We start from the raw sequence: 22,235 nt of genomic DNA, 5'->3' as shown, positions 1-22,235 counted from the left end.
ATCGTTATCGATAATGTTAACTGTTTTTCTCTGCTGTTGGCTCATGAAATAGAAACACCACCACCTTCGCAGTTGCTGAAGAGGCTGTATAATAAGTAAAATAACTTTGGCTTTAAAACAGCAATGAAAACAACTTTGTAGTCATATCAGACTACTTAGTCATTAGATTTTTTGGATTTGGTTGTTATTTCCCTCCTTGGTTTATACACAATGTTTTCTAATAGTGATCAGCGTAAAGATGAACAAGGCGAATAAGGTACAGTGTGCTGTTGATATCTGTCTTCTGCAGGCAATATCTTGTTTTGCTGTGTGTATGTCATACCTTCTTGGCCTCTTTAAGCTGTTTCTGCAGCTCATTCTGCTGCTCCTGCATCTTGCTCTTCCACTCCTGCAGTTGCTCCAGTTGGATCTTGTGTTTTTCCAGCTCCTTTAGCTTGGCCTTGTCTTCTGCTCGCTTCATCTTCAGAGTCTCCAGCTTCTCTTCTAAATCTTTCACCTGTGCCCTCAGAGCCTCCTCTTCCTGAAAGAGTGAGAAATGAGGTTCATGAATTAATCAATGAAAAAGAGAATTAAAGAAAAAGTGAATATTAAAGGAAATGAGTGAGAATCGTTCCCTTGGTGCAAACAAAACATATCACCAGTTGTTAAGCGCCCAGGCTGATTATCATGTGCACCACAGGCATATTTATCAAAGAGACAGAACATGCTTATAGTAGCAAGCGATGTAAGAGAGTGAGGAGAAATCCCGAGTTACCACCATCATCATCATTACTTGTAATTTAGTAAATTCAGCATCATTCCATTTTACCAAATATAATTCAATCCAAGCTGTAAAGTACAGATTTACAGCCCTATTATGGCTAAACTCACCTGTCTGGACATGCCAGGCTCAGCCTGTGGAACAGAAAGATGAGATGGATGAGGAAGGAGGGATGAGGCATGTGAAATGGGAGAATGAATAGGTGTAGTGTCGGCTTTAAAGCACTTCTAAGAAATACTTCTGTTGGTTTTAGTTCCTGAGCCAACATTTTACAACTGTCAACAAAAAGTGCTCTAAAATAATATATGTAATATAATATGATTCAAGCAGCCATTCTGACAGCTTTTAATACTCTACAGGGAGTGTAGGAGTGTTAAGGTTTCTATTGTTTAATTTTAAAAGTGCTCTATGTTTTATAACAGTAATATGATTCAGTCAGAGTGTAATACGACTTCTATCACTTTAGAGGAACAGAAGGTGACAGAATTGCCTGTAAGTCAATAAACCAAATGATAATAATCTTAATTGTAATTACATGTGAAGTCCTGAAGTTGGGCAAATGCATATAAAAAGGAAGCTATGTTACAGTTCTATCTGATTTTAGGATTGTGAAACAGAAGAATGCAGTGAAACTGATGTACAATTTGTTTGTTAGCTTGCTGTTTTTATCAAGCTAGCTCACCTTGCTGGAGGTGGTGAGGGTGGGGCCTCCAGGGGTTCCACCAGGCTGAGGCATCATGGGAGCTCCCAGTGCAGTCTGGGAAGGCGTGGAAGGTTCATTCTCTGTCAGATCAGGTATAGAGCCAATGGCCGAGGGACGACCAGTCTATAGCGGACAGAGAGATAGAGAACAGCCATCAAATTTGTGAGCAGAACTTTTTCTTTTTTTTTTAAACTGTCACAATGGCCTTAATATTTTGTCATCTTAGATGATAAAAATGTAACTGTTACATACCTGTGATTTTAAATACTGGAAAAGTCTAACAAGGACATTTATATAGATACATACAATAATTGTCTTGATCTTTTTTCCTTATTGTCCCAGCCCTACTTCCCAGTGTGTTGCATCCCGATGTGATAATATTTCTATTCCTCTAACCTAAAAGGTGCAACCAAAAGCCCAGGTGCCAACCGTTCTGACTCGGTCAAAGTGCAGTGTAGTTGGGAACTTTTCACTGACACCAAAAGTGTCAGTCCAGTTAAGTCATATGAGGGCTGTGCAAGGCTGATCGACTACCAGTTCTAGTTCTGTACTTGTAAGAATAAAGTTAATATTGTGATTGCTGGGTCAGTGATCAGTAACAGAATTCTGGTGTAAGGGTGGATGACAGGGCAAAAAAGCAGTACTGCGACACATAACACAATATATGTGACACTTGATATATACCTATGCGTACTTAGTTTTCTGAAGTTTGTGAGAAACTTTGAATGGAGAAAATGCTCCACCAACACAGAACAGCATTATAGGCTTAAAATACTCAGAATGTTTGATACTGCAGCTTTAAAACTGATCTAGCATGCCGCAACAAAGTACTGACAGTCAGGCTGAAGCCCAGCTGCAGCAAGCTGTATGTTACTATGTTAAAATCTGTGACTGTAGCCTTTTAGAAAAACAACTTTGAGTTACATCACTTGTATTTCTGAGCATCAAAATGCTAATCTAAATGCTGAGTGTAAGAAATTACAATTACCACTTTATTTAGTTATAGTCTGTTATAGTATTTATTTGTTATAAAGAGTTATTTTACTAGGCTAGCTTGCATTTTTTTTCTATCATGGAAAGTACCAATTACTCACAGGCAAGAGTTTTTGGAGCTACAGGCTCATCAGAACATGAGGAAGACCACCTTAGTAGTGTCTAAGCAGGTTCCCTCTACATTCGCACTAAAGTTAGAATTAGGTAGCCTACTGATCAAGGTAAGTACCACTGTGCTTACAAATATGAGATTAATCATCACACTTGTGCGGGGCTCTTGCAAATTTTGCACTGATCATTATACATGCGTTAACAATACCTCTACTAAAGGCCCTTGCTGATCATTTATTTAAGGCTAGAATGTTGTTATGTGAATGTTCTTACAAAAAAGACAAAGCTTATTATTCAGGCCAGCCCTAAAGAACAGACACTTCTACTTTTATTTAACACTACAAGAAACAAATAAACATCAGTGGTAAAAAGCAAATAAGATCATGAAATATTGGGCTAGCACATAACTACTTGTTGCTTACAGACTCAACCACTGCTCTACATCTATATTTGTGAAGCATTTAATAAGTCAGCGTTCTGCCAGCACTGCTGAAACCAATCATTTGCTCAGACAAGCAAACTGTAAACTATCGTATACCATCCACCCTTTGTATGATCGTTATCAGGGATTTTGAGTGTTTTTTCCAGCCCCTACAGGACTGCGCTGTACCACCACAGTGTTTTCACCACATTAGGGGTTGGAGGGGTTTTGGAACATACCATAACGAGGGAGGGGAAGGAGGAAGAGTAAGAGAGCCGACCAAGATTACTCCACTGTCCACAAATGAAGACCTCATTAGCTTAGCCTGAACATGTGTCCATCTATGTACATATTTAAACACTATCTACTCATATCCACCTGCTAATAATCTCAGCTGCTGAAATAAACTAAATAAACAGCTGTTCTTGACTCACAGTACATCTCGCTTATGTAGATACCAATAAAAAGAAAGTATTTACAGTTCTGTGCAAAAGCATTAAGCAGCAATAAAAGTTCTTTTTAACTATGTAGTAGTTACCACCTATAACATTAACCACTATAAAACATTAGAATAAATACAAATAAACATTAATAAGTAAAACATAGGACGACTGTGCTGTTTTCAGTTATAAGGTTAGGGATTAGTTCAATTCCATCAGCAGTAATACAACAAACTGATCAGATTAACTATGTCTTGGAGGGAAACTGTAAATGCTGGACAATCACAATGGGATATATAAATACTTTACATTAACATTTGTATCTGTTCAAATGTTAACTTTTTTAATAAACACATTTACTGCCCAAATGTCTTTACAGGTACTTTTTCAGATGGTACATGATTGTCACAGTAATGTAGCCACTTAATAATCTATGTAACATTTCTATGTATGTGTTGTAACTGTTACAAAAGTGAACAGAGTAATTCACAAGCATTTGTGAATTACCCTGCAAAAATGATCTCTTAGCAAGTAAAATCATAAACTCAAAGTACGTAATATATCTCATTTTGAGACTGCTGTAAAAATTCATAAAATATGAATATTTTAGATGTTTTAGTCAAGCAATTTTGTTAGGTGAAACTATACTGGCAGATAATATTGCTGGTTTTAAGAAATATGCCAGAAACAAGCAAAATTATCTGCCAATAAGTTAAATCTTATACTATTCCATACTAATCTTATACTACAACAATCTCAAAATGAGAAATCTGATATGATGATTAGACTTAAGATTAGATCGAAAATATCAAGTTTTTGCAGTTTACTGGGTTTTCTTTTGCTTTGAACTGCATTTCTCAGCATTCTCAGCTGCTGCATTTAGGCTCACCTTGGTACTACGGCGCACAGTGGACTGAAGGAGGATGGGGGGGTTGCGGAGAGAAGACAAAAGGACACTCAGGGAAGAGAGTTGGGGGTGGGAGGCAGGGAAAAGGGAAAAACCAGAAGAATAAAAGAGATAGAGCAAGCAAGACAGAAGGAGCAAAAGAATGAAAGAGAGAAGCAAGAAATACGTTAGATGGAGTGAGACAGAAAGAGAGCAAAAGCAAGAAACAAAGAGAAAGAGAGAGAGAGAGAGAGAGAGAGAGAGAGAGAGAGAGAGAGAGAGAGAGAGAGAGAGAGAGAGAGAGAGAGAGAGAGAGAGAGAGAGAGAGAGAGAGAGAGAGAAGCCAGGCATTTCAAAAGCAGAATAATCATAGTCACAATATTAGAGGTTAGTACAAACAGGTTACTAAGGATGCCACAACTACAGGGAACATGATATAACTGATCAAAAGTGGATTACCATATGCTAAACTCATGCTCTTAAAAGAGTGTCCTAAATAGACACTTAATACAAAATACATAATTCCTTTATTACACCAATTCCTTTAAAAATTCTGCATAATTGTTTGTAAACAAAGTCATTCAGAGTGGTTTGATGTGAAATGCTCCATTCTAGAAAATCTTAGCAAGTAGGGGGTCTACGATATGGCAAAAACACATCACAACATTTAAGATATCTTCTCAATGCAAGATAGACATCACAATATATCGTTTTTCTGAGGACACACATGTTGGAATAAAGCAAACAGAACCAGTAATGCCACTCCGCTACACTACAAAAAAAATATAAGCTACAAAACACAATTATTTTTATTCAACATTTTATACATCCAAATACACATCACAAATTATGCTCTCTTTCTAATCAAACCGTGTCACGCTTGGGAAGCAGCTGCTCTACCTCCCCCCAAATGGAAATTTCTTATTAGCATCTACATTTAAGAGTCCTGCTGGCTCTGATTCAGGCCTGGGGATGTTTCCTTTGTCTTTTATTGGTCGCAATGGGCACGCTCTTGGTTTATACAACAACAGTGGTCCTCGCTCACGCACTTTCTCTCACTCTATCTACAAATTTGAGACATTAATCATGCAGTATTCTCATGAAGTATTCTCAATGTGGTATTCATCATGTTTACAATATCTTTTGTACAGTACCGTACTACTCACTCAACCGTAACATGTAACTAAGGTGATTACGTACTGTTAAACCCATCTGTGTTACTTTAAACCACTGTGTTGGTTAAACTACTGAACAATAATTTAATATATTAAACCTAGCCTAGACTAGCCCATGTTATATCCTAAAACATATTTTAATATCTAATCATCGCAGAAACGTACATGTAAGGCAAAACAGTCTCCAAAGAAAACATTTCTTCAGATCTACCACAAGTTTACTATTATCAACATTGCAGACAAAAACTCAGAAGACACACGTAGGTTTACTGGTGGTTTTGGAGAGCAAATAAAATGTCTGTGTTATATACATCTTGTCCCCTGGTTCTTATCACCACCACTGTAAAAAAAAAAGCTGAGTTGCTAAGTTTCTCTACAATGAAGTAAATTCACACCAAACCACAGTAAATGACCGCTGATGACCACTGAACTATGCATGTTGAAAAATCTGTGGGATTTCTTTTTAATTGGTATAAATTCTTTACAGTTTATTTATTATTTACAGTTTCAACCCCATTTCTGGCTAAAAATAACTTCTAAGTTGTGCTTATATATGTATGTATATATATATATATATATATATATATATATATATATATATATATATGTATATATATGCTTTTAATGTCTGATTCTATGTCAGCATCAACACAAACAAACAAGATCAGAACCATGCAATGAAACTTCCTCTGCTTATACCAATACTAATGTAGGAAACTCTTCAGCAGCTTGTTGTCACAGAAACAAGGTATCAACAGTACACAGGAGATAAAAAAGTGAAACAACAAATGTGATCGTGACCAAAACCATCAAAACAAGAATAAAGTGTGACAAATATAAGGATCTGTGATGTGTGGAAAAGCAGGAATGTTTCAGTCATAGATATAGATGGATTTTACAAAGGAAAGAAGGAGTGAAGGTACTGAAGCCTTTTCAAACCAAACCACAGGAAATGAGAGCAGGTGAAAGACTGACAAAAACTGAGTGACCACAAAATCACAAGGCTGTACCTTCTTCGACGTTGGAGTCTTTTACATCGAGTTAGCAAAAACAACACAAGAGTACAGAGACATACAAGAGAAGAGAGTCTCAATCAGTCTTAAGTAATTGCATTTTTTAGGTTTAATATGGTTTTCAATTCTGATGGGAAGACTAGATTTGATTTGATTTTTTTTTTTTTTTTTTTTTTTTTTTAGATTTTCTGCAATAAAAATCTCTTGATCCTACAGAGCTCCGATTCTATTTTAAACAGATTGTCTCAGACTGTGAAGCCAGGCATACACTGTGCAATTTTAGAAATCTTGTTCTTTGGTGACAGCTCACATTGTACGTTTGAATCGCCCATCTTGTACTGCAAAAGCCTGCGATTTACATGCTCACACTGTACAAAAACACACTGTCCATCTGACGAGACGCAACGCGACATGGGTGCTCACACTGCGTCTTCAGTAAAGCTGTTTCATTCAAAACAAGCTGTGACTTCATTGGCTGTATCTCATATATATATATATATATATATATATACACACACACACACACACACACACACACACACACACACACACACACACACACACACCCACACATATATATATATATATCCACCGCAGACGTGGATTTTTTTGTCTCTGTGCAGGAGCGGTGTGTGCTTTTGGGTGCAACATGGAGAAATTGGTTTGTAAGGTTGCTCACACTGTCAAACAAGTGACCAAGATTTCTGAAATGTCATAAATTTATCTGATCATCCGACTGCTCAATTGGACCTCGTTTAGGCAGTTAATCGGGCATCGTTTCCCCTTTCGGAAACGGAAATTCAGCCCGATCATGAAATTCAGTCGGCTCTGAGCAAATGGGGCTTAAAATCTGGCTAAAATTGCACAGTGTATGCCTGGCTTACCACATCCTTGCGCAAAATAGAGATTTTAAACAGTGTAAATGAGTCAAGATGCACAACTACAGCGAAATGAAATCAGTATTGACAGATAATCATATTAAAAAAAATAAAATAAAAAAAAACACACCATTCTCAGTACCACACAGATGTTTACCCTGCTGAAAAAACTGGTAAGGCCGATAGACCAGCAAAGGGAACATTTTTGTTTGGTGGCTTAACTGGTCAAAAGCAAGAATAGCGTGACCAGGTAGGTCAACCCATATGAAGAGCATAACCAAACAGGTATACCAGTGTGACCAGCTTCACCAAAATGGTCAACCAGCACGACCAGCTTCAGCAATGTGGTCAACCAGCAAAATGTAAGATATGAGCCATTTAACGTATTGCAGAATCACTTAAATACAAAAATATGAGCAAAATCTTTAAGTATTATAATACTAATTCTATAATTATAAGAATTAAATGTTCCCAAAAAAGATGTTAAAAAGACACAAAGAAGAGATCAAATTATACACAAAATTGTCTTACATTTCACATTACATTCCTTACATGTTCACATTCATATTAAAATGGCACTAATCTTTTTTTTGTTGTTATTGATTTGAGAGCTCTGGGGACACACAGATCTGAGACACTTATCTCCTTAGCTCCTAGACTAGACAAAAATTAGACTCATGGTCATGCGGTCAGAAGAGTCAGAACATTTTTCTTTTTTAAACCATCATTACTAACAAATTGCCAGTAAATCCTGAAAAAGTATCTTACCTTTCTTCTCCTGTCATTGTCAAAATGGCTGCTATGAATGGGTGTGCAAGATCATGTTCTCTCATCTATAATAATAATAATTCACTAACAAATGAAAAAAAGACAAACAGTGGGTGGAGAAGAAATAAAGAAAAAAGTAAGAGTGAAAAGGTGAATGTACCTGCTTTACTCCTTTCCCTGGTGTTTCTGCAATTTCTGCAACATTGAAAACAAGAAAAAAACAAATCTTATGATTTTTGCAGATAAACACTGAAGCCCCAGGTAGAATGTATTGGGCTGCTTAACATAGGTTAACAAAGTCACTCAGAGTGGTTTGGTGCAAAAGGCTCTGTTCTAGAGAAACTTGCTGTGTCAGAACTATTCACAGTGGTGGTAAAAGGAACCAGATGTCCATCTCTAAAAGCTCCCCAACAGAAAGTTATCACATGAAATTGTTATGAAAACACTGCCTGATGTCTGAGACATTGAGTGCGTTTAAAATCACTTAATAATCCAATAACTGCAGAAACCACATTTTGTCAGTAATAGAATCAACACATTTACATGCTCTTGAGTAATCAGATAACAGGAAACTCTGGGTCTACACAAGTCAAACAGTAATCAGATTTATGGTTTGCAACCAGTCAATAAACACACACGTGAAACGTAACGTAAAAGTCAAACTTCATACCGTGGCTTTTTAGAAAAAACATTACCACTTTAGCTGAAAATATGAACATAAAACATCTAGATGATGATGAATATTTAAATGTTTGGTTTCAGCACTGCTCCAAAAGTCTTTTGCTGCCATGTCACGGCAACACAATTTGCTTATTTGTAGTAACGGCGTGTGTTGTCACGCCTGCTCAAACTGACAAATCCAGATGATTACGGAGCTAAAATCTAGCTAGATTGAGTGCGGTGCTTACATGACCACTTGAATAATCCAATAACTGCAAAAATCTGATTATGATCAGATTATTAAGTGCATGTAACTCATTGTTTTATGACTGTTTTAATCTAAGACAATTAAAATTCACTCATGGTGGAAGGGTACATGCAGGTTGCTGAGGTGCAATACATTCCCCAAAGAAAACTTATTCATTTAAATTTACCATCAGCATTACATATATAAACTCAGAAGACACGCGTCATTCCACTGGTAGTTTTGTATAGAAGATAAAATGGTTGTAGACATTGTCATCCCCCCATTCCTATCACCGCCACTGTAAAGAAACCTCTACAGTGAAAAGTTTCACATCAAACCACTCTCAGTGATTCTATTTACATTTGAACCATTGAACTGTGCAGAAATCCTGAAAAATCAATGGAATTCCCCTAACAACTAAGAACTGTAAGGCTATTTCTAAAATAATTGTCAAATTAATTAATCAATCAATCTATCTATTCATATATGTGGGAACTCTTTAACCCTGCAAATTCTCAGGCTTATTATCCAGAAACTTCATGAAAAACAATGCAAACTAGTAGAGTTATTTTTATGTTACAGTAGTAAGGACCTAAAGCCTGGACCAGCTGGTAGTGCTATTATTTTAGTCTATCATTTATTAATATGCAGTCCTGTTTGTTGAGTAGTAGTTTTGCAATCTTTCGATCAGTAGTCTGTAAGGCCGAGCTGATACCTTTCCGAGGCAGTCTGGAAGCACCTGACTCAGGTGTGTCTGGGGATGTAGCGGCACTTCCACTTTCTTCAATCAGCTGAATCTGGAAAAACAAAAGATGAACAAAAGTTAAGGCCACATTAAAATGGAGCGTTTTTGTGCATAAAAGAGAGATAGCAAGGAATTGTGGATTATCTGAGGCTGGTAAATGCGTGCTAGAACCACAAGATATGGGCGAAATATCCAGTACTGTGAATGAGAGATATGCTGTTCACATGCTGAAAACACACTGGTGACTCAACAACGTGGCATGGTTACAGAATAGGGCTGCGTTACATGCTTCTAATAGAGCTGGGGTCAACCTTTGGCCAGTGGCGACCCCTGTGATCGCCATCACTGTAATGTGCAACTACTCTAAATTGAACAAACAACATTTACGATTGTTTAACCAGTACTGTATCCCTTCAAGGTAGGCCTTTTATGTGCCTTTTCCTTCTTGCCAAATGAGGTTCTTCAAGGGTTCTTAAAAAAATTGTTTCACAGAACTGTGACAGCTTAAAGAACCATCTGGATGCATAAGTGGTTCTTTGCATGGTTCAAGAACTTTTCTTTTTTTTTAAAGTTTTTTTAAAGAATCTTTTAATATACAGCACCAAAATGGGTCATTTAAACATGTAAATATGTACTGGATTCGGTATACTTGTATAATTTAATGTAGAAAAATGTAACAAAAACAAAATGAAATATCTTTTGGTCCATTCATCATAAAATGCCCATACAATGTAAAGGACAGCTAGCATTTCCATTAAAGCTTACTGCCATACAATTTCCTGAGCAATGTCTCTTAAGCTAATATGTTAGCCCTGAGGTAAAACCCAGCTATGGTACAATGACAATACAATACAGCATGTTATGACACAAAACAATATGATATGACCCCTTCTATTTAAGCATCATGGTATATAACGTGACTCCTGGGACTCACCTGAGACTGCCGTACAAATATCCCATGATTCTCTTTGCAGGTGAAGTATGTCTTGCCCTGCACTGTGCCATCATTTTTGCCCTTCGGCTCGTCCAGGATGACTCCCACCCATTTCCCCGAGGCAAACAGTGTGGCCCCCACATACGCCACCGTCCCCCGTTGACCTTTACCAATCACCTCCACCAGTGAGCCCACCTTTGCCGGCCTACCAGCTCCATCCGCACTCATCTTGATTAACAGTGCGCTTGACAGCTGCATGAGAGAGAGAGAGAGAGAGAGAGAGAGAGAGAGAGAGAGAGAGAGAGAGAGAGAGAGAGAGAGAGAGAGAGAGAGAGAGAGAGATGGGGAGAGAGAGTGAGAGAGAGATGACCTGTAAGTATAGAAGCAAACTGTGATTCTTCTTAAGCCACTCACTGTGTGTATTACATGTATATAGGTGCAGTTTGTCGTTGTATTTTGTACGGACCCTTTTACTCTGTTGGTCAATGGTAACGATTTCCACAGGACCACCACAGAGCAGGTATTATTGAGGTGGCTCATCTGTTGCTGCGGTCTCATCTGTTGAGGTGGTCTCTAGTCTTAGTCTTGCATCAGTAGTCACAGGACGCTGTTGGCTGGATTTTTTTGGTTGGTGGTCTATTCTCAGTGCAGCAATGACACGGATTCAAAATTCCAGCAGCATTGCTGTGTCTGATCCTCTCATACCAGCGCAACACAGCCTGACCCGCCATCATCACGTCAGTGTTGAGAAAGATCCACCAGCTGAATAATACCCGCTCTGTGGAGTTCCTGGGTGTTGAAGAACAGGCAGAAATGGCCTAATAAACTATGTGGAGAAACAGATAGAAAACATCTGTTTCCATACATTGAATGTATTTGTAGAATCTTTAACTATAGAACTACAAAATGGTTATACGGCCAGTGACCTTATGAAATGGACAAGAGTAGAAACAAGGAGGTCTGTCTTCAGATTTTTCTTAACACTTACGTGGACGCAGGACCACGCAGTGATAGCGTGAGAGCTGAACTTTTGTGGGACAGCAAAAAGAACTTAAGCACTGTTCAGTAACAGCTGTTGTTGTCATGTACTGTGATGAACACCATAACACAGGTGGCTTTTTGTAAAAGTATGGTGTCTGTGGCACAGAGCATGTTCAACCAGCACAGCTCAACAGCTGCGTTTACAAAACAACAGCACAACGAATTTGGAATTAGTGTTTATTTTTACTATATTTTTCAGATTTTTTTTTTAAGTTAGTGTTGCTTCCAGAGCTGAGACCTGACTTGAAAAAAGGTCCTTTAATCTCCCCAAAACAAATATATAAGCAGAGGCTTGCGTTTCATGTTATTTGATGCATAATTTATCAAAAAAAAAAATCTATAAAAACACATTTTTTCCTCCACTGGTTTCTGCTCTTCTACTCTGACCAACCTTAGAAAATGCTTACAGCTTTTGGCTACAACAGTGCTTGGACAGAATAAAGAGAGAAAAGCCCTCAAGGAATGGTTTGGCCTTAATGCCATTTCTCTGTCAGTTGGTGCTGACAGCAATTAACTTCCAACACATGGCAGTCTCAGAACAGCACTGATGATGAGGGTTAAAAGAGAAAAAAGAAAATTATCATACAAAGCTAAAAGCCTGTGTGGGTCATTAGGACAATAAAATATAATATTGTGATTCAATGTCTGACCCTGCCATTATACAGCATTTATCTAAACTGGTCTGCCTCACCATACTCATAACCTGCCCTCAGTCGGTTATGCTTCTTCATGTGACCTCCCATATACTGCCTTGTCTTTTTGTTTGTATTATTGTGCTCTCGCTGTCTGTGTTAAGTGTGTTATCTATGTACTCTGAATTGTAAGCGTCTTTGGGTCCTTGATAAAGTGCTATATAAAAATAAAGAATTATTCTTATTGTTATTATTAATTATTATTAATTAGATGGTAAAAATTATCTAATTGCATCAGTGACTGTGTAGATGTATTTCTGCATTTTGGCTCGCCATTCACATTAAAAACATCACACAGTCAAGGTGCGCGTACCTGTCTAAAATGTCTAAAATATGACTGACAACTGTTTTTTTCTGTGTGCTCAGCAATTTGGAGGTGATTTGGGAGTTTTTGTTTATAATCAAATAATTAATTTTAATTTTTCAGACATCGCAGAGTTGAAGCATTAAAAAGTATCGTGCTCAGACTTTTGAATGGGACAGCACCTCAACTACAATTAATAAAAATACCTTAATGATTTATAATCCTAAATCCGATTAAAAAAAAAATCCTAACTCCATGATTCAGATTGGGGGAAAATTTAGAAAAACTGGCTAAATCTCTGACTGGGCTTTGTGAGGGTTTCAGAGACGTACACATATCCACAGCAAGCGGCAGGCTCTCTTTTGCTTTTACAAGCTTTTATTTTCTGGCAGAAATCGGACTTTGAATCTGTAAGAAATATTAAACTACATAAGGCCTGCCTATGCTTGCAATGTCAGATGTTGCAATGTTTGAAAGTCTTATACTTCAAATTTGTCCTTTATTTTGCACAGTAGGTGCACAAGGTTCTTCTACAGGTATATAACATCAAATTCTAAAAGGTAGAATCACCTCCTACTGAGCTGGCACGCTCATGCAAGCATTTTTAAGATGGTTTTGTGGTCTAGAGACTGGGGGCATTTTTAAAAATACCTGGACATGCATGGATGAGGCCTTGTAACAGTAAAATACTGATGCAATTCCTTATTCAGTAATAGTGATGGACAATAATAATCTTGGTGGCTATTTGCAAATGATTACCTTTTTTTAATAATCTGTGCTGGACATATGTTTAGAATGACTGATGTTTTTAACTAATACTTGATGTCGGATGTGTTAAATGTACAGGCACTGGTGGGTTACTAAACTAAAACAACTACATTTTGTATTTCTCTGCAAAACTAATACAGGTAGATGTAGTCTCAATTTCTCTATTTTATCAATGTTTATGCATCCACATCTGCACTTGAAAAATATCAGATATCGGCACACAATTCCCACATCAGCGAAATCAAAATGCACCCAGTTTTCCGTCTTGTCATAAGCAGCCTATAAGCCAAAACATGTTTCGTGAAAGTTTAAGTAATCTTTCTATTACATTAGCTCCTGTGCAAAAATCTGAAGAAGCAAACTTCAGACACCACATATGTTTCGATTTACACATTTAGGGTAAAAGACGGGGAACTGTGCACATATTCCTTTAAATTAATTGTTGTTACATGCATAATCATTACTATTATAAGCTGCAGAAAATAAAACTACTTTTGTAGATCACTGTTTAACTGTTCTGGCAAACAGGAATAAAAAGCGCTTACAACTGAGACGAGACTGAAAAACAGCGAAAGAAAAAAAAGACCTTCAGGCTAAGGCTGTTCTCAGTCATACGGATGAGAAAACTGATGAGAACCATTTTAAAACTTTACAACAGTTTGGGTGTTGATGTGAGCGAGATAGGACCAACTTCCCAATATCGCTCCACCACAACACAGATGCTCCGTCCCTGAGGCACAGACACACAGTCTACTGAACATCACATGCCATCTATGCATGACCAGAATGGGTGTAATTAAAACACACTGTTCTCTGCTGTTTCTAAAGGGATGTGAATTGAATGTCCTGTGCTAAACCTTTTGAGTTGCAGCCAAAACAATTCTGTCTTCATCCAGACACAACAACGCTGTAATTTCTGCAAGCTGAGGGAACCTGACAGCCTGCTGTACTACTAAAGGTGAGTTAGCATTTACTTTCTCTACAGAAAGGCATTTTTCTTCAGCGAAAGGCAGACAAATCTATAAGAAAAGCACTGCTCGCTTCACTAAAACAGACATAACTTTGTTTACTCTTGTCAAACGTCAACCTTACTGCAACCATACTAACAATATGTACCCATTTTATATTTTATAGGTGTATAATTATGGGACAATGCAGGCATATATGCATTTACTATGTAGAAATTTTGGCAACACCCACCTATATTTGCATTACGGAGAAATATAAAATAAAACAGAATTTATTTGGGTAGGGTGACAAATCGAATATCAGCAAATCTAAACATCTGTCCAGTTGTGAAAACTGTACGTTTAGCAAGTATCCATCATTGCAATAACAAGAGCATTGTGCATCATTAACGTTATAGAATAAGTCTTTGTATTTTGTAGAATGACAAAAAAGGGACCTAAACTGAACATAAAAATGCACTTACTCTGGGTGTACATGAATTCCTCCTGGCCATAGACATGTTGCTTTGTGTTGTTATGATGCTGTTGTGCTACTGATTTATAAACTGCAATAACAAAATAGTCCCTCTCCTCTTAAATAACTGCTTGACAAAGAGGGAGGAGGACGTCTCCTATTTATGACTAGTCACATCCCTCTATCCGAGTCAGTACTGTTTAGGTTGTATTGGGCTGGACTGCAGCTCTAACAGTGTCAGCAGGATGTGTATGTGAGCATGCAGAGCTGGGAGCATCTAGAGTCGTATGCAAAAGTTTGAATATCTTCCATCAAATTATGTGTTCTGTTTAATTTATAAGTAAAAACAAATTAAGGGCTCATATCAATGAAAACTGAGTAATTATCGCGTTCTTTAAAAAAACAGAGTTTGCTGTGGTGTGTAAATAAAAAAAGTCTCAAAATGTACCTTTCAGACTTTATTCCATACATTCAATGTATGGAAACTACAGCGCGAAAACAGGTTGTTTTAAATTTGTGGTTTTTCTTGTGTCGTGAGAACCAGCTCTTTCACACACATCATCTGGGCCATTTAACTTCTGCACAGGCAACAATTTGTTTGCAAATTTGGCATGTTTGTTGATTTGCTGAAAATAAGAAGCCTCATGTGACCAACAGACTGAATGTATTAAAGAGTTTAATTACAAAAGCTCACTTTTAAGCCACACGGTTTCATTTTTTGTAATTTTACAAAAACTTTGTAAAATTTGTTCTTGGAAAATATTTATGATCCAAAAGGACAATTTAAACGTCATTTTTTCTGATTTTCTCTATAATTAAATGGTTATGACATTTAACAAAGTCATTCAGATGTGAAATACTTCGCTCTAGAATTGCTAACATTGGTGCTACTGTATTTTTTTTAATCCATTCATGGCACACAGGAACATGCACGGTGCTGTAAGATAAAACAGCACCCAAAAACACTTTTACCTCATCAACATTGCATTTAAACACAATTTATAAAATGCCTATATTTCTGTTGTGAACATCGTGACCCCTGGTTCCTATCACCACCACTGTGGAGAAATCCAACCCTTTACATCGAACCACTTGAGTGACTGTTTACATCTCAACCACAGAATTATGCAGAAAGGTTGAATAATCAGCGCTGTAATAGGTCATATAGGCTCCTTAACCTCTTATTCTCCAGGGTACATGTTGGTTGGTCCATCTGAATTAATATGACCAAATGGTAAGGCAAATTATTCAGTAACTGCATGAAATAAATGTACATTTTTATTTATTTATTTATTGTAAAAGCTCCCCTCAGACGAACCGAACATGTGTTTTATGATCTACACGTTACTATACGCTTACAATTTACAGCTGAAAGCCAGAAATCTTAGACGCTCTTAATATGTTTTTATAAAAATCATTTTTACTGAAGAGAGGCCATCAGTTTATAGTTTATAGCCCAGATTTCCGGAAAAAAGGGGTCGACTTTCAGCAAACAACTCAGCTTCCTTTATTATAAGGATTTCAATTTACATTACCCGTCTATCTGACTGGAAAGAAGACAGTTACAGCCTCTTACGACGCCCACCTTCTGAATGGAGCTTATGAAATAGGAAAGTTAGGAAGAAGATGACGAGGTGGTCATGTTTCCATAAACACAGACATAACGTTAGACATGTCTGCTGCAACCTCGTTTACTGCAGCTGGACAACTAAACGGAACAGTAGTAATGTAAAAAGCCGAAAATCACACCTTATTAGCCGACATTACTGCAGGTTTCTTATTGTATCCCCCTTTTGGGAACAGCGTCAGTGAACGGAGCGGAGCCGTCATGCAGGATATTGTTGACACGTTTAGCCACCCTATTGAGCTTCGACCTCAAACTGAGGGAGAAACCATAAGGAGAGGCTCGTGTTGCGCTGCTGTTGCTGCCAGCTTGATGTTTAATGACCGAAAATGCCTTAAATTTCTGTCATTTCTATACAGCGTTAATAAATTCCGTTATTTATTAATTCCGTTTCCAAGTGCGATTCCGAGGGAGGCTAATGCTAACTCAACCCGCTAAACCCAGCTAGCTTAGCTTTAATAAACACTGACAGCGTTTTTAACCTCGACAACAGCTTAAACCAGCGAAGTGTGGAGTCTATATGAATATTTTCTCACAGCTGAAGTTTATCAGTTTATAGCGTTTTATTCTTTATGTTAACAGCAGCTGTGATAAGCAGCTATGCTAACGTTAGCTACTGTCGGAGAGCTAGCACCAAACGAGCCGGCTATGCTAGGACTTCATGATTTATTCCCAGTAAATGTTGTTTTTGCTCCCCGCCGAAGATAATGCAATGTTTAAATGAATACTTACCCGTAAATAATGTTGTTAATTTGCGTTCTGTGTGAAATTCTCGTCCGGCTTTCTGTGGAAGACCGCTAACAGCAGCAGGGCAGGACAACCGGGCAGCATCATCCGGATCAACGCTGCGCTAAACTGCGCAGAACGTCACAGTTTCATAGTTCAGCGAGCGGAAAACCCGAGCTGGCGGTTGATTTAACTGCTTTTATTCATTTTCATGGCAAGTGATATTTATGAAGCATGATTGTTGATATTTTGTAAGACATATTTACCAATGAACTTACTTTGTGTGGAAAGTATATTATTAATGACTAAGGTGAAGCCGTACTTTTTATATTTCAGATCGTTTAGAATGTTTGTCATATAGCGTCTTTATTTCTCTACACACACTTATAAAAAGTTAAAATGTAATTTGTTTTTTAGTCGTTCATTCACACGTTGCAGCGCATTGGTGCCGTAGAGATGACTGAAGCGCTGTGGGAAGGTTGTGCTCTATTTTGTTTGAAATGCTGCCATCTAGTGTTCATCTATAGATTGAGCAGTGATTCCTATGAAGTGTCCGTAGCCGTCATAGCAGGCAGGGCCCTCCTTGGTGGACTGGCTGTCCGAAATGCTGGGGCAACACAGAGCGTTTGTCTAAAGCAAATCTGAGCTGTAATCTCAATGATCTCAGGAATAAACAACAAGCGTATCTCTTTCTTCTGCAGGATCTTGAGGTCTTCCATGAGGCGCATGCTCGCCTGGTAGTCTTTGCTCTGACCTGGCGCAGATTGGGGCAAGTTCATGCTGTCTTGGCCTTGGTCCACAACATGGTCATTGTTTTTCTACAGCGAGCCGGGCTGTGACACTAACGTTTCTTATCCTCTTAGATCCACCACTTCAGCTTCATGGATGTTGTCTATGAGTTGGTGCTGCTGGGAATGCTGCAGGGAGCGAGGCCTCTGATCTGTCCAGTAAGGGACTTCACGCTTTCTTAGAATCGAGTCTGACTTTGTGTCCTGCATTAGATATTATGAAGCATCTCAGAGCTGTAGTGACCTGCTCTCTATATACAACCCTATTTCCAAAATAAAAAAGTTGGGATGCTGTAGAAAAATGTAAACAAACTGCAATGATGTGCAAACCATTTAATCCCTGCATTTCCTTGAACATGCTTCAAAGACAACATATCAAATGTTGAAACTGAGAATTTTTATTGTTTTGAAAAATATTTTACCATTTTGATTTTGATGCCAACAACACATTCCAAAAAAGTTACAACACTGTCTATGAAAACAGTTTGGCGCTGCATCCACACATGCTAATTAAAACTCTTAAACGCAAAGAAGAAACCAAATACAAACAAGATTAGTGCACATGGCATGGGTGACTGGCACATCTGTGAAGGCGCCATTAACGCTGAACAATATATAAATACTTTGGCAAGATATGCTGCCATCCAGATGACATCTTTTTCAGGGAAGGCTTTGCTTATTTGAGCGAGCCAATGTCAAACCACATTCTGCATGTATTACAGCAGCATTGCTCTGGGTGCTAAACTGACCTGCCTGCACCACTAATAACAGTTGACACATTATAAAATGAAAAATACAACAGCAGAGACTCTGAACTGTTCAGCAGCTGAATCCTATGTTAAGCAAGAATGGGAAAACCATTTCACTTTCAGAACTACAGCAATTGGTCTCCTTAGTTCCCAAACGCTTACAGAGTGTTAAAAGAAGAGGTGGTGAAACTCGGAGGTAAACATGCCCCATCACAATTTTATTGGAAGGTGTAGTTGGCATTAAATTCCAAATGGGCATATATTTTTCAAAAACAATTCAATTTCTCAGTTTCAACATTTGATTTGTTGTCTTTGTACTATTTTATTTTTTGTAGATATAGTCACGTTCAGTAGAATGTGAAATGTGGCCCTTGATCCTGGATAAAGACTTTTTTTCTGACTCTTGTTTTATACACTTATGAACCCAAAATGACTTACAAATTACTGACTCACATTTTTGTTCCCTGTTCTAGACGCAAGGAGGGCTCCTTGGGCACCTCATGGAGATGTTTTATTTCTTTCAGTCCTGTCAGACCGAGGGCTGAACAGTACTTGTACCTGCTCCAGGTAAATAGCACATCAACAGCATCAATAAGTAAACATGAGTAGTAAACATGAGTAGAATTATTTTCTTACTGTTTCAATGGACTCTAAGGGAGTTAACATAATAACATAACACTTGTTGTCTCTCTCAGGATGAGGCAATGCTCCTGTTGAAGGACATCTTTCGTGAAGAGGAGCATGTTCATATGGATTCCTGATCTCTGGCCCTCGCTCTGTGGGACTGTCTGGAGAAATGTGTCCAGTGGCTGTTGGCGTTTAACATCTACCCCTTCCTTCACAAACACCATTTTTCATTTACTTTTATATTTTTACCAGTATAATATTTGTAAATATCAGTGTAACATTAAGTACACTAAATACTGGGTTGCCAGCTATTCAGTTCATCTACCTCATTAATTATCTGTAGCCAATCAGATGGGGGTAGAACTGAGGGTAGATGTCAAGCAGCACAAGGGAAAGAAGAGAAAGATACAGAAAACAGCTTCAGCTGATGAGGAAGAAGAGAATCCGTCGGACACCTTCTGGTTCTCTGGCTGCAAATGACACCAGCGAATGCTCTTCATCTGATAAGTGTCATGACTGTCAGATCAGAACTAAGGGAAAAGAAAACGCAGCAGACCGTGCAACAAAAAGTTCTACTGTGGGTTTTGTTCTGAGCGCTTTCAGCAAAATGGCACAGCACTTGGAATTAAAACACAAAGATAAACCAGAGGAGGAAAGAGCAATTACATTTCCAAAGGAAATGTTACCGGTCCAGTGTACCTGTAAAACCCAGTGATTACAAGCACTGTGTTAACTGTGAGGTTTACCTTAAAAAGATCACTATGGAGGCACACAGTAAAAAAAAGCCAGGGAAAACTAGAGTCCAGGCCCTTTGTGTATTTGCTCAGCCAGTTCCAGACAATGCAAATGCACAATTTTGGAAACTCTTGCTTGACATGTATGAAAACGAGGTAACAGATGTCAGCAGAGCGATAAGCATACTGAAATGAGGGGAACACCTCTACAATAAGCACAGGCCTGATGTCATAAAAACATGAACATGTTAGACAGTCAAACACGGTGATTAGTTCTCCAAGGAAAGAAAAATGGCAAGTCAGAGATGGTGTCAAGTTTCTGTGTACCATGTAATTTCCCTCGTGTTATAGAAGCAGTTAATAAACACCACCATTGAAGTTAGGCCACAACCTCAAGAAAAATGCAAATGTGTGACTTCCTGATTCACAGAGTAGAATCCACGATGTCCCTTAATATGGTTACATTAGGAGAGACCATGATGTCTCATCCAGTACACCAGCATGCGTTATCTGACTTTGAGAAGAAGCTCTGTGAAAGGCAAATGTGGACAAAAGGTGCCCGTTGTCTTCACATCTGATATGCTGGCATTGATGGAGTTATTTGTCTAGACTCACTGGAATGATGTGCGTGATGAGAGTCAGTTAATGTTTGGGAGACCACAAGCTCTCAGTCACTCCAGAAGATCAGACATTATTTGTTAGATTTCTTGAAGTGGTGGGGCCCCACAAGCACATGGCCACTATGTCAAACTTAAAGGATAGTGAAATGGATGGCCTTGCTGTTTTCCTTGGCTGTGGCATCAGGGTGCATCACTAGTATTATAGGCTCAGCACAGCTGCCAAAGATAAGTTCTTATGGCCCTGGAACAAGGACAGCTGTCAATTTATGGAAGGAATCTTGAGATCAAAACATGGTAAAACAGACCTCTGTAAATAACTACATTGATTAACACACTCCAAAGTGTTGTGACCTCATGAGACTTGGGGTTTAAAAAGAAGTTGTAGATAAAAAAAAAAGGCAAACGCCAAACCAACTGCCAGACTAAAATACCATGAACCCAATTAAGAGTTATTTCGTTAATCAGACTTAAACCACCATTCATTTAATGCAAGATAGTAAGATACAGCAGGAAAGGGGAAAGTTGATAGCCCACTACTGTTTAGCTGCAATATAGTAAGATATAATAATAAGAAAAAAAAACGGCTTCAGACTTCAGATAAGAGCTACTGCTCAAAACCAACTAGAACTTACCTTCGATGAAAGAAAAATGCAATCACTACCGTCTCCCTGAACCAAACCAGGAGAAAACAGCAGCAAACAAAACAGGGCACTGACCCTCTACTTTCAAGTACAAGAGAGATGATTCATTACAAGGAACATCACAGGCTACCCATACTGTGATACTGCCACCACCATGTTTCAAAGTTAAGATGAGGTTCTTATGCCTTTAAGCCATAATTATCCATTTTGCCTTATATGTCAACACTACATTATTACAGTAGTTTTCTGACTCATCCAGGTGGTCTTTAGGAAACTTTTACCCGGCAGAAATGTTCTTCCTCAAGAGTAGTAGATTCCTCCATGCTATCATTTCATGCATAGTATTCTTATTCAGTGTTTGCCTGATGACAGACTTGCGGACACTGACATTTGCCCATGTAAGAGAGGCCTGCAGATGTTATCCAGGGGTTTTTTGTGATCTTCCAGAATATTCTGTACATTAATCTTGGAGAATTTTTTTTTGGATGACTACTCCAGGTAATGGTGGTGTTGATTTTCCTCCGTTTGCATACTATCTGCCTGACAGTGAATTGGTGAAGTCCAAACCCAATACGAATAGTTTTCCATCTTAAAAATCATTGGAAAATATTTTTTCTGAGGTTTGCAAAATTCTTCTTCAACTGAGGCATAGCATGCTCTAACGAATGTGTTTTAAATAAGGAGAGATCAGCCATACTCAACACCTGGCTGTCATCCAATTGCTTTAGGCCCCCGACTCTATCTATTATGAGAAATGAAGATCTG

The 22,235-nt window shown here is 38.2% G+C and overlaps 1 protein-coding gene and 1 long non-coding RNA gene across 9 annotated transcripts in view; one reads left to right on the top strand and one right to left on the bottom strand.

The window, feature by feature from the left end:
- Positions 1 to 17,453, bottom strand: part of dctn1a (dynactin 1a) — a 44,507-nt gene extending 27,054 nt beyond the window's left edge. Inside the window, exons 1-10 of one of the 8 annotated variants that reach the window (XM_017719290.2) lie at positions 17,318 to 17,453; positions 10,735 to 10,986; positions 9,771 to 9,852; positions 8,309 to 8,343; positions 6,500 to 6,517; positions 4,318 to 4,341; positions 3,228 to 3,281; positions 1,443 to 1,586; positions 871 to 894; positions 323 to 520 (exon numbers count right to left, since the gene is read on the bottom strand). In XM_017719290.2, coding sequence (XP_017574779.2) covers positions 323 to 520; positions 871 to 894; positions 1,443 to 1,586; positions 3,228 to 3,281; positions 4,318 to 4,341; positions 6,500 to 6,517; positions 8,309 to 8,343; positions 9,771 to 9,852; positions 10,735 to 10,962 — 807 coding nt within the window. In that variant the 5' untranslated portion in view covers positions 10,963 to 10,986; positions 17,318 to 17,453. Of the gene's footprint in view, positions 1 to 322; positions 521 to 870; positions 895 to 1,442; positions 1,587 to 3,227; positions 3,282 to 4,317; positions 4,342 to 6,499; positions 6,518 to 8,308; positions 8,344 to 9,770; positions 9,853 to 10,734; positions 10,987 to 11,200; positions 11,451 to 17,317 lie in introns of those variants that run through there. The other 7 variants (XM_037532955.1, XM_037532956.1, XM_037532957.1 and 4 more) reach the window with 7 other exon arrangements.
- Positions 17,454 to 18,017: 564 nt separating this feature from the next.
- LOC108440428 lies at positions 18,018 to 21,189 on the top strand. The gene is made up of 3 exons (XR_001858844.2): positions 18,018 to 18,258; positions 19,322 to 19,415; positions 19,544 to 21,189. It is a non-coding gene; the product is annotated as an uncharacterized LOC108440428 (long non-coding RNA).
- The last annotated feature ends 1,046 nt before the right edge of the window (positions 21,190 to 22,235 follow it).

This window comes from Pygocentrus nattereri, chromosome 22 (assembly GCF_015220715.1).
Source record: "Pygocentrus nattereri isolate fPygNat1 chromosome 22, fPygNat1.pri, whole genome shotgun sequence".
Taxonomy (NCBI): domain Eukaryota; kingdom Metazoa; phylum Chordata; class Actinopteri; order Characiformes; family Serrasalmidae; genus Pygocentrus; species Pygocentrus nattereri.
This window is presented reverse-complemented; position numbering and strand designations above follow the sequence as displayed.